We start from the raw sequence: 12866 nt of genomic DNA on the forward strand, positions 1-12866 counted from the left end.
TGCTCGCGGGCCGAGGGGCTTGTGCGCGGCCGTGGCGCGGCTGCTGAGCCCTCTCCTCAGCGAGAGGTCCCGGTTCTCTGCTCCGGAGCGGAGACACCTTGGCCGCGGGGCTGACACGCCCCCAGCGTTTCACAGCAGAGAGAAGTGCTTGTTTTTCCATGATTTTGAGACTTTATTTTATATACTTAGCAATTTTTTTAATCATTCAAATTTGGCTCAGTGGTTAATGGCACATGTTTATGCAGTGTGACAAACTCATAACACACATTTATTTCTGCTTTCCATGGACTTTAAAGTAACATTTGTAATCACCAGGGGCATGTCATATTTTGAATCATTTCCAAAAAATGCTGAAGTGCAAGGTTTCCATTAACAGCTCTTCTCTGTATTGATAGTTTTTTTTAATGAAATTACAATTTTGTGCTTTTGTGTGAAGGAAAGAAGTTAAGGCAGGGACAATTTTGTTATTTCTAAAATGTAGCATGAATTCATGATACAATTAATGAAAAGCCAAAAACAGTGAAACAGAGTTCTACCTAAGACTCGTCTTACTACTACTACTACTACTACTACTACTACTACTACTACTAACAACAACAACAACAACAACAACAACAACAACAACAACAATAATAATAATAATAACATAATAATAGAATAAGGGTTAGGAATTGCCTCCAAAAAATGTGCAAAACTCTGATGGTACTCTTGTTGCACTTTGTTACTTTAAACTCATAATATTAAGTTAATTTATTTAATTATTGTTTTGGGCCATAACAGAAAAATAGACTGTCCTTCCTTTGAGCATTTCAACTTTGAACATTGGGTGGTTGAAATCCCTCTTTTTGTATTTTTGATGTGAACCTGTTAAATGCTTCTCTTGCGTTAAAAGATTCAGAATAAACTTTTTGGTTAATTGGTGTTTTTGTGTTTTGATTACAAGTTCACAAATTATATGATTAATCACAATTAATTACAGTCCGATCTCTGATTAAATCATTTAAATTAATTGACACCAATAAATAATAATAATAATAATAATAATAATAATAATAATAATAATAATAATAATAATAATGAAAAATGCCAAACGTATAAAGGTTTTAGTTTTTCTATATCTCAAAGTTTGTTATAAATTTGAAGTGAGGCCAAAATGTTTTATCTACAGCAGTTTCTCCTCACAATCTGGCCAAAGGCCCTCTAACGAATTCAAGACACTTGTGGTAAGGTGATGTGAATTATGTTGGTGTTCATTTAACAAATGAGATGCTACAGGAAATGCTGCACGTGGTTATACATCACGGTTATTCCCTCAAATATTAAGGACTTTTTTGAATTTCAGTTCTACACAAAAGATGTGTTAGTTCCAAATGAATACTTTTGTGTAATTATTTGAGGTTTGTCATTTTTAAACACATAATTCTGTTAATTTGATTACTTTTAATTTCATTAAAAAATGCTCCTCATGAAAAATTACATTTTGCTATGTAGTTTAAAAGAAATGCAAGGAGTTTAAAAAAATCCTAATTGTTTATTTTCAGGTTATAATTGTATTGAAGAAACATTGACTGTTTTTCCTATGGTAAAGATTGAAGCGCTTTATAAATTGCAATGATACACACAAATGAATCCAAATGCATGAGCCTATGGGACCCTGATGCAGAATAACAAACAATAAAGTGACATTTGAAAACAAGACCTGCAGAAATTTCTGGATCAGTCCATCTGTAATTATCAATAAAATTACAGTAATTGTCCTTTCTAAAAAGAAAGAAAGAAAGAAAGAAGGCTCAAATGAAAGGGCTTTTTCAGATAATATGAATCAGCACTTTTTCTTTCTTTCTTTATTTCTTTCTTTCTTTCTTTCTTTCTTTCTTTCTGTTTCTCTGCTGACTGAACTGGTGGGTGTGGTTCATGTTTCTCCTTTTCGTTTTGCAAGCACACTTGAAAGAGAATCACATACAGTTCTAAGCTTGCATATTAGCGAAAGTATTTCGTCTGTAGTAAAACATATATTCAGTGCTATACACAAATACAAAATTCAGGGAATAGTGTAAAATTGTCCTCAGCGAAACAGCGTCATCTATTGGATTCACAGATGATTGCATAAATAGTTGAAGCAGAAAGCAGAGTTTGTATTTCCACCTTCTTAGTTTAATTGATCCCTATCATTTGACAGTCATTGTAAATCTGTGAATCACTCCAGTCAGCTTTAATATGATTTTCGAAACCTGGCATGTTTTTGATATTGTATAATTAGGGACCCAGCTGAAGGCAAGGTTCGTATTGTTTTTCAATACATTTTTTAACTTACAGACTGAACATGGGGTGCACTGGATGTATCACAAATGAACTGGCAGATTGGTTGAAATCCTCTTTTAGAAACAGCTTCAATCAGAAAGCTCAAAAGATCTCACGCTTTTTCTTAATATTATTATTATTATGTTAATTAGGAAATAAAGTGTTATTATTATTATTATTATTATTATTAACACCTGTAAAAGACATGGTGAATTTTTTGACCCGCACTGGAGGGTTTGTCTACTGCCTGAACTGCGCACGTGGGAGGAAAAGAAAACGGGGGGGGGGGGGGGGGGGGGGGATTGAGGGCAATTAAAGTTAATTGGACTCAACTGAGGGCAGCTCTATTTGCACCTTCCCGGATCGTGTGGCTGAGATGAGACTCCTGCTCGGTCCACCATGGCCTGTGCCGAGGCGCGGCTCTCCAGGTTCAACAAGTTGGGAGATCCAGCAGTAAGTGCACTTCAAATTGAAATCCTTATGTATTAAATTATGTTTTTCTTCTTACTTATTTTTCCTTTCGTACTTGTAGAAACTGAGAGAAAAACGGATAGCCATGTGCGTGAAGTTGCGCAAAGATCAGAAGAACGAACATATTATGAAGAGGAGGACTATAACTCTGTCTTCCCTGTCGGACAAAGAGGCCCTCTCTGAAGACAGCCCCTTCAAAGAGCAGGTGAGGTCAGGAAGATGCTGGACGGCTTCGGTTATTCGGTGAAAGAGTCTGTAAAACGTGCCTGCCGTTTCAGATTTCCTGCACGTCCCTCGAAGATATCGTCAGGGATGTGAACAGCGACAGCATCCCGTCACAGATCAGAGGCTGCCAGGCAGCAAGGTGGGCCAATACAAGTTATTCTCATTGGTTACAAGTTTCAGGTTGAGTGTATTTATAGCTTTTTAATTCCCTCTTCTGTTCCTAAAGGATCTGTAATGATCTGACACACTGCAACAATTTTGAGTCAAATCTGTTAAAAGATTTCCTATTTTCCTCAACGCCATTGGTGAATAGTATTGAACAACTTCACTTTTTTGTCTATTAGATACAAAAAGAATCCAGCACCAGTTACACCATGGACTTGTGCACAACGAAATAAGTCTTTTTTTTTTTTTTTTTTTAAACCAACTTGGAAGAAAAAACAATTTCATAGAATTAAGTCAGCCTTGCTCTCTGACACCATCAATGCTCTGTACTGTTTTCCTTGCAGGAAGCTGCTCTCTGAGCGTGACTCTTCTATAAATGAGATCATAAATGCCGGCCTGCTGTCCTGCTTTGTGGCCTTCCTTTCAATGGATGATGAGCCAACTCTGCAGTTTGAGGCGGTGTGGGTGCTTACCAACATTACCTCTGGGACGTCTTGGCATACAAAACGGGTAAATGTAACTATGTGGACTAGTCACCCGTTTCAATATGAACTGCAAAGATGTTCATATATTGGCTTCATGTATGTGCCGGCACCGAGCAGTGGTAATTTCAGTTATAGTAGAAACCATTATAATCTCTTGCATTCAGGAAAAAAAATGTCTTTCTCAGGTGATGGACCATGGTGCCGTGCCAGCCTTCATCTCACTGCTCTCTTCGCCAATGTTGCACATCAGTGAACAGGCGGTTTGGGCTGTCTCGAATATTGCAGGTAAACTGTTGACTAGCAATCTTTTCAGATTAATTCATGCAGTTGAGAGAAGAGATGCTTGTTTTTCAAAGGTTTGTCCAGCAGTACACCTTTACCATGGTCTCCCACTGAAACAATAACATTCAGTTTGAACTGTTCGACAGGTGATGGGCCTATGTATCGAGACGTCCTGATTGCATGCAATGCCATCCCTGCTTTGCTGGCATGCATTTCACCTGACACACCAGTGAGTCCTTGTAATTTCAGCCAAGTGTTCTTAACGCAATGATTAGAATAGCATTGCACCCAAACATTCACTCATGTAGTAGGACATTCTTGCTTATTTGAGCTACTGAATTGTGGTAAGATTAGGCTAGACCTGTCTGGTAATGACATTTATAACACTGAAAACCAGACTTGGGCAGTAATCTGCCCTGGCTGGGGTTTTGGAATGGTATTGTAATGGAGTATCTCATGGTCTATACGTTCATCTCGTCTCACACAAAACTACTTGTGCCAGAAACTACAAGGATTGCACCATTTACTTTCGGTCTCCAAAAGTAAAGACTGTGCCATGTCGGGACATACCAAAAATTCTCTAAGCATCTGTAAAATTGAAGCTTGGAAACCAAATTCACTGTTGAATGACTTTTTATAACGACAGCTTGACTTCCTGCATAATCTGGCTTGGACATTGTCCAACTTGTGCCGAAGCAAGAACCCATATCTCCCTGGGTCTGTAGTCCAGCAGGTAAACTCATCCCCGCTTTATGATGCCCTCAATTTAACGCTGCTTTAATGATGCACCAGTAATATGAATGTTCTTCCTGCAGATGCTACCCTCTCTGATCATGTTTCTCCATCTGAGTGACAAAAACATCTTGTCACAAGTGTGCTGGGCGTTTTGCTACCTCTCAGACGGCGAGAACAACCGCATTGAGGTTGTATTGAGAACTGGCATCATCCCTCGACTCATGGAGCTCCTGAACCACGAGGACACCTATGTCATGGTGAGAATTTAAAGCTAGTATATGGAATCGATCAGAACTTGAGAAATTGCTTTACAGTTTGAAACAAAGACTGTACACTTTCCATAGTTGCAGTGAATTTTAAACACCAGAATCTGATTGAAATCTTGTCCTTTGACCTCCAGATCCCAGCTCTCTACACAGTTGGGAATATCATGACTGGCTCTGACGCGCAGACCTAGGTGGTGATCGACGCTGGGTGTTTGGAGGTCTTGCCCAAGTTGCTGAGGCACTCGAAGTCCAGCGTGCAGAAAGAGGCGGCGTGGGCTCTGTCAAATATTGCTGCAGGACCGTCGAAGCAAATCCAGCAGCTGATCAACTGTGGCCTGTTTGCTCCTCTGGTTGAGCTGCTCAGATCTGTGAGTTCCCTTCTAAGTAGTGCATGGATGTTTGTCATTCTGATTTTGATATCTCTTCGAATTACAGAAGTACTTCTTTGAACATGTTACAAATCCCATCGTTCACACCACCTTGACTGGGTTCAATCACTGACTTCAACTGCGAGTTCTCACAACTTCACTTTTCTTTCTTAAACCAGGGGTATTTCAAGAGTCAGAGAGAAGCTGTGTGGGTGGTGAAGAACATCACGATTCGGGGCACAATGGATCAAATGATCTTTGTGATCAGAATTGGAGCCCTGGAAGCCATCATCCGTCTTCTGCAGGTCCCAGATGCCAAAGTCGTCATGGTCATTCTGGATACCATCAACAATCTCGTCATGGTGAGGACGTCGCTCCCTGGCAGCACTTGGTTTGGTTCAAAATCAGTGGATTTTATTGCAGGTGGTTCATGACTCCTCAGGCAGCGGAGAAGTCTGGAGAGACTGAGGGAGTCTGTCGGCTGATCAAAGAGCTCGGCGGATTCGCCCACATCGAGATGCTGCAGAACCATGAGAATGTGGTGTTGCGCAAAGCTGCAAGCTATCTCCTGGATAAATGCACTGAAGTGAGTCTGATTTCTTGGAGACCTCTACTGACAAATCCGAAGCTACCTGTGAAGGTCAAACTTCATAAATCTCATTTTTCTTGCAGTATGAGGTCCAGTCTGAGGTTGCTGATAACGCAATGGAGATGTTTCGCTTTTAAACTTGGTTCTTGTCTTTAAATTTGAATCTATCATGAAATAAACTTGAATTAATATGGTATCAACCCAAGTTGATTTTCTTTTTGCACAATGTAGATCAAATGCAATATTTCCTTGGCTAACAGATTCCTTGGGATTCTTTTCTGCATCTAAATTGGAACTGTATCTTAACTATGTACATTTGTTCATTGCTAAATTTCTGGCAGTACGGGCTCAAGCAACACTTTCTTGAATAGTTTTTAATCGGAGGCCTTCTACTGGCACACCCAAGAAGCTGGAAAGCCATTTCTAAAATTAGATGACGTTTTTAAAAAGGAACTTCACAAAGCAAAGCAGAAACGCTGATGTGGAAAAATGGATTTTATCAGAAATGATTTTCAGCAGAAATCTTCCTGAACCAGCTGGGGTTTCCCTTCAGCTGAAAACCGGAGGGTGGGGTGGGGGAGGGACGGACGCACAGGTGGAGAAAACGTAACGGAGCAACACAAACAGAATCCACAGATCAGAGGCGCTGATTGAACATGTCCAACAACGTATGATCATTAACCACATTGCTAAAAAAGCACAAATAGTAACAGAACAAATGATAAAATAACCAGCTCTCACCTGTAGTAGAGCTGGAGTCTCTTCTTTTTTTGAATTTTGAATAGCACAACACTTCATATTGATTTGACCAAGCCAGCGGAGTTTGCTGTTGTTTTTTAGGCACATAATAGACTGAAAACGTAATTTTTAAAAAAATGAAATACTGTATTTTGACTGAGGGGGCGAGGCAGTCGCCCCTTCACGCCCCCCAAGGTGCAAGCTGCAGGACAACTGTCGGTGGGGAAGCTGCCCTGAGACTGAAGAGGCACGGAGAAAAAAAGTGCTGAAAACTATCCTGAAGCTGATTTTCTTGACCAGTATGCAGATGGTCTCTGAATGATCACATTATTGTTGCATCTCTGGATTCAGGTGATATATTACTTCTGATGTGTGGCTTTAAAAAATGTATACACAGTTCTAAGTCTTCAAGTCCATCTGTGGACTTCCTGTGATTACCACAACAGTAATTGTTAATCCGACAACTTTCTGATCAACTGGAGACTAACCTTGTGAAAGCATAGCCAAAAGTAAATCAAGCAAAATGAAAAAGGAGCCATCATTGGCTTGCTTTATGAACCTGACCAATGAGGAAATATGAGAGTTCAAATAAAAGCTGTGAGTCCTGTAGGGAAAGAATGATGTATGGATTCAGTTCATGATGCACTGCTGTAGCACAGCACAGCTTGCAATTAATTAAAACACACACACACACACACACACACACACACACACACACACACACACACACAGTCTTGTATTTCTATCCTTGTGGGGACCGTCCATTGACTCCCATTCATGTCTAGCCCCTAACCCTGACCCTTACCCTAACCCTAACCCACACCACAACAAAGCCTAACCCTAAAGAAATGTTTTTGCACTTTTACTTTTTTCAGTAACAACAACATGGTCAAGAAAACACTGTTTCTCCTACTTAGGACCGGAAAAAGGTCCCCACAAGGCACGTCGTTTCACGTTTTGCTATCCTTGTGGGACATTTGGCCCCAACAAGGATAGAAATACGAGAACACACACACACACACACACACACACACACACACACACACACACACACACACACACACACACACACACACACACACACACACACACACGCTCAGTCTTGTATTTCTATCCTTGTGGGGACCGTCCATTGACTCCCATTCATGGAGAGCGCGCAGCAGCACTGAGAGAGCGCGCAGCAGCACTGACGCTTGGATCCGAGGCGGAGCGGCGGCTCACGAGTGGCGAGCCGGTAGGAGCGGTGAGGCGGCAAGACGGCGGCACGGTTACACCGGTAGTGAACCCGGGCACCAGGGACTGAGGCGTGTGCCCGTGGGTACCGGTGTGCGAGGCCGTGCCGCCAGCCCAACATGGCCGCAGCGTTGCACCGCGGACCCCGCCTGCACCCCCTGGTCGTGAAGGCGGACAGGATCGTCTCCGACCTGAGGGAGGACATCCGCCGGCTGTCGGAGGAGCTCAGGGAAAAAGACGATCTGCTGGAGCAGGCCCGGACGCTGGCCGAAGGGCAATCCATGATCATCACGTCCTTCATGACCACCACCGCTCCAGCTCCCTGGGCTCCCTCCTGCTCAACACCGGACCATCAGCGCTCCTGGGCGGAGGTGGTGGTGCGGGGCCACAAGCCTAAGTCCACCGCGGCTTTGCCTCCACTGCCCCTCTCGAACCGCTTCCACGCCCTGGCGCAATATGACAGCCCGGCGGGTGGTGAGGGTCCGCGGCCTGCTGCGGCCGCTGCTGCTCCCGCGTCCTCTGGCGGGTCCGCCGCTCGCCGCCACGACACCCCGGAAGCCACGCCACCAAACACCGCCAAGCACTGCCGTCGCTCCGCCACGGCCCTGGATCGCTACACCCCGGCCCCGGAAACGGCTCCCTCCACCGCGGCCCACTCCTCCTCGGCCTCGGAGAAGGAGCTCCCCGCCCCGGCCACGGATCACTCCGCCGCGGCCCGGGCCAACTCCACCTCCACCTCGGCCTCGGAGAAGGAGCTCCCCGCCGCGGCCACGGATCACTCCGCCGCGGCCCGGGCCAACTCCACTTCGGCCTCAGAGAAGGAGCTCCCCGCCGCTGTCCCGGAGAAGGATGTCCCCGCCGCGGCCAGGGAGCCGGGCCGCTCCCCGCCGGTACCGGAGCGGCGGCGATCGCCCCGGACCGCGGCCTCCGCTGCCCGCCTGAGGCTGATTAGGGAGGCGGTGAGGAGGCATTCCGTGAGCCACCACCGCGGGGAGAGCCAGAACCAGGGCCAGGACCACCGCTCCGGCAGCGAGGTTGCTGCCGGCGGCGTCGCTGTACCGGCGGAGCGCTCCCCAGCCCTGGGCGCTGACACCGCCGCCCCGGACACCCACGACGTCGCCCCACAGCCGCCCCCGCCCCGTCCCCTCTTTTCCCCCACGACACTCCTGGTTGGGGACAGTAGCATCAGGAATATTCGCTTTTTTAACGCCATCACGCGGTGTATTCCTGGTGCTACTGTCCCCACGATCCTACACGATCTCCCGGAGCTCCTGCAGTCCCTCCCCTCCACTGTCCGCCGGGTCATCGTCCACGTCGGGACTAACGACACGGCCCGGCGGCAGTCGGAGGTCACCAAGCAGGATTTTAAGGACCTTTTTAACCTGTTGGAGAGCTGTGGAAGGTCGGTTTTTATCTCTGGACCTTTGCCGACCTTCTGCAGGGGCGCTGAACGCTTCTCCAGACTGCTCGGCTTAAACACCTGGCTTCAGCGCTCCTGCACAGCCTCCAACTTTTATTTCATTGATAATTTTAACCTTTTCTGGAACCGCCCAGCTTTTTATCATCAGGACGGACTTCACCCGAGCACGCTGGGCAGCTCCATTTTAGCAGGTAACATTCAGCACACAGTCCACACATCCCCCACTGACTGACTACCTGCAAGCCCCCCCCCCATCCACCACACGCCACACACACCCCTCACACACCTCCACTGCCCCCGGACACACCACACACCATCCACAGCATCCCAGTTATCACCTCGTGCAGACACCACATCCCCCGGACTGTTCTTAAACACAAAAAGACTCTTTTAACAGTGAAACTTCACCGAGAGCGCACATCCAGTCCGCCCACCACCATTAACATGGCCCTGCTGAATGTGCACTCTCTTTTAAACAAATCCTTTATTATTAATGATCTTATTTTAGATAATAACTTGGACAGTCTGCTTTTAACTGAGACATGGCTTGGCACCGATGCACCTGTTATCCTCACTGAGGCTTCCCCACCGAGTTTTAGCTTTTTATTTTCAACCAGACAGGGTAAGAGGGGTGGAGGGACTGCTTCCATTTTAAAAACTTCATTTAGTGCGTGTGCAGTAGCTTTTAACAGTTTTACATCCTTTGAGCACCACGCCTTTATTTTTAGCAGTCCCCAGATCCTGTGTTTAACAGTATACAGACCCCCTCAATACTCTAGTCTTTTTATTTGTGAATTTTCAGAACTTTTAACAATAATTCATTCTAAATATAGTAGAATTTTAATAACTGGTGATTTTAACTTACACCTTGATGACAACTCGGACTCTATGTCCAGAGAATTCTTAAACCTTTTAAACTGTTTAGATTTTAAACAGCATGTCGCACAGCCAACTCACAACAGAGGACACACCCTGGACCTGGTTATAACCCACGGTCTGTCCATCAGTGTGTCCTCTGTTGTTGACCTGGCTGTGTCTGACCACTACTGTGTGTTTTTTAACATCACCAGTTTTAACCAGCAGGAAGCCCCGGTGAGAACAGTGAGGAGACGCTACCTTACTTCTGAAGTGGCTGCAGATTTTATAGAGATTTTACAGAGCACTCCTGCAGTGATTTTACCTGCATCTTGTGATTTTATTGTTGACGATTTTAACAGTAAACTGAAGTCCAGTCTGGATTCAGTCGCTCCACTTTTAACTAAAACAATCAAGGGCCATTCCAAACCCCCGTGGAGGAGAAATGATATAGTCATCAAACTGAAAAGAAACTGCAGGAGTGCTGAAAGAAGGTGGAGAAAATCCAAGTTGACTGTACATCACCAGATTCTACGTCAACAACTCAAAATTTACAATAATGCAGTTAAACAGGCCCGAACTTCCCACTTCTCTAAACTTATTTCAGACAATAAAGACAACCCCCGGTTCCTCTTCTCCACCTTCAACATTTTAACTGGCACTAATTTTAATAAAGCTTTTAAGGAGCCAACAGACGCTCTCTGTGAAGACTTTGCAGACCACTTCAGAACTAAAATCATGGACATCAGGTCTAGTCTTTTACCCCAACAGGTTTTATCAGTGAACACAGCTGAACCGTTGTCCATGCCTGAGGAAACACTGGACAGTTTTGACCTGGTTGATGCGAGGACTCTTGGTCGAGTTTTCTCCCAAGTAAAATCAACAACCTGCCTTTTAGATCCCATCCCCACACCACTTTTCAAATCACTTTATGGATTCCTTGAGGAACAGATTTTAAATATCATGAACAGCTCTCTTCAGACGGGTGTCTTCCCCACTGCCTTTAAAACGGCGGTGGTGAAGCCCCTTCTGAAGAAGAGCAATTTAGACCCCGATGTTTTTAATAACTACAGACCAGTATCCAACTTACCATTTTTAAGTAAAGTTTTAGAAAGACTGGTTTTTAACCAAGTCAATGACTTTTTAATGATTAATAACATTTTAGAAAGACATCAGTCTGGTTTTAGAGTGAACCACAGTACCGAGACGGCCCTTTTAAAGATTTTAAATGATATCAGGTGGAATTTAGATAATAAAAAGCTCACAGTGATGGTTCTACTGGACCTGAGTGCTGCATTTGATACAGTAGACCACCACATTTTAATAAATAGACTGAGTCACCTGGTGGGCCTCTCTGGTACTGTTCTTAACTGGTTCAGTTCTTATCTCACAGATCGATGTTTTTATGTAAGTTTGGATACTTGTTCCTCAGGAACCCATGAAATTAGGTGTGGGGTTCCCCAAGGTTCAATTTTAGGTCCTATACTTTTTAATCTCTACATGCTTCCACTTGGGGACGTCATCAGGAGACACGGCATCAGTTTCCATAGTTACGCTGACGACACTCAGCTGTACATCGCCGTGTCTCCTGATGACTCAGGGCCAATAGAAACCCTTTTTAACTGTATTTCAGACATCAAGTCATGGATGGCAGTGAATTTCCTACAGCTCAACCAGGACAAGACTGAGGTTTTAGTTATCGGTCCTGAAGGTCAGAGAGAGAAGATTTTACCAAAATTACGGGATTTTAAACCAGCACAATCAGTTAAGAACCTGGGCGTGATTTTTGACTCTGAGCTAAATTTTATTCCACACATAAAAAACATAACTAAGATTGGATTTTATCATCTTAAGAACATAGCTAGAGTCCGCCCGTTTCTCTCTCAGGCCAGCACAGAGGTGCTAATGCATGCTTTTATCTCCTGTAGATTAGACTACTGTAATGCCTTGCTCTCTGGTCTTCCCAAAAAGAATATTTCAAACTTACAGCTATTACAAAACTCAGCCGCTCGCGTGCTGACGAGGACCAGGGGGCGGGCCCACATTACACCGGTTTTACAGTCGCTGCATTGGCTCCCTGTCCGCTTCAGGATCGATTTTAAGGTTCTCTTATTAGTTTTTAAATGTCTTAACGGCCTTGCGCCTTCTTATTTAGCTGATCTGTTTTTACCCTATCGACCCTCGCGGGCCCTGAGGTCCTCTGGCAGTGCCTTATTGTGTGTTCCTAAAGCCAGAACCAAGACTCATGGTGAGGCGGCTTTTGGCCATTATGGCCCCCGCCTGTGGAACAGCCTGCCAGAGAACCTCAGGACCGCAGAGACCGTTGATATTTTTAAAGGGAGGTTGAAAACACACCTTTTTAATCAGGCTTTTAACTGACCTTTTATAGTCCTCTTATTACATTCTTATTTATGTAATTTTATTCTATTTTATTATGCACATTCAACTTGTTTTACTTTTTTACTTTATAATCCTATCTTATTATCTTATTTTAATTTTGTGTCATATTTTATTATGTTTTAGCTGTTTAATTCCAGTGTTTCCTCAGGGGGGTCCTTCACACCGGGAGTTGGTGCTGGTCCAATGCTGGGGTTACTGTGCCCGGGTACTCTGGTCCTGGCTGGCCTGGGGGCTCCACACTTTGGTGTGCGAGTTCCCATGGTCTGTCGGGGTCGGGGGTCGGGCGCTGGAGCCCCAGTTTTAATTGACCCTCGACTTCCCTTGGTGTGGGGG

The 12866-nt window shown here is 44.6% G+C and overlaps 1 protein-coding gene and 1 pseudogene across 1 annotated transcript; both read left to right on the top strand.

Annotated features, from left to right (window-relative positions):
- The first annotated feature begins 2700 nt into the window (after positions 1-2700).
- LOC115381267 (importin subunit alpha-5-like) lies at positions 2701-6024 on the top strand (annotated as a pseudogene).
- A 1953-nt stretch (positions 6025-7977) lies between these two features.
- LOC115381268 (uncharacterized) lies at positions 7978-12512 on the top strand. The gene is made up of 3 exons (XM_030082555.1): positions 7978-8550; positions 8611-9207; positions 11016-12512. The coding sequence occupies exons 1-3, from the start codon at positions 7978-7980 to the stop codon at positions 12510-12512; spliced, it is 2667 nt and encodes an 888-aa protein (XP_029938415.1).
- The last annotated feature ends 354 nt before the right edge of the window (positions 12513-12866 follow it).

This window comes from Salarias fasciatus, chromosome 23 (assembly GCF_902148845.1).
Source record: "Salarias fasciatus chromosome 23, fSalaFa1.1, whole genome shotgun sequence".
NCBI lineage: Eukaryota > Metazoa > Chordata > Actinopteri > Blenniiformes > Blenniidae > Salarias > Salarias fasciatus.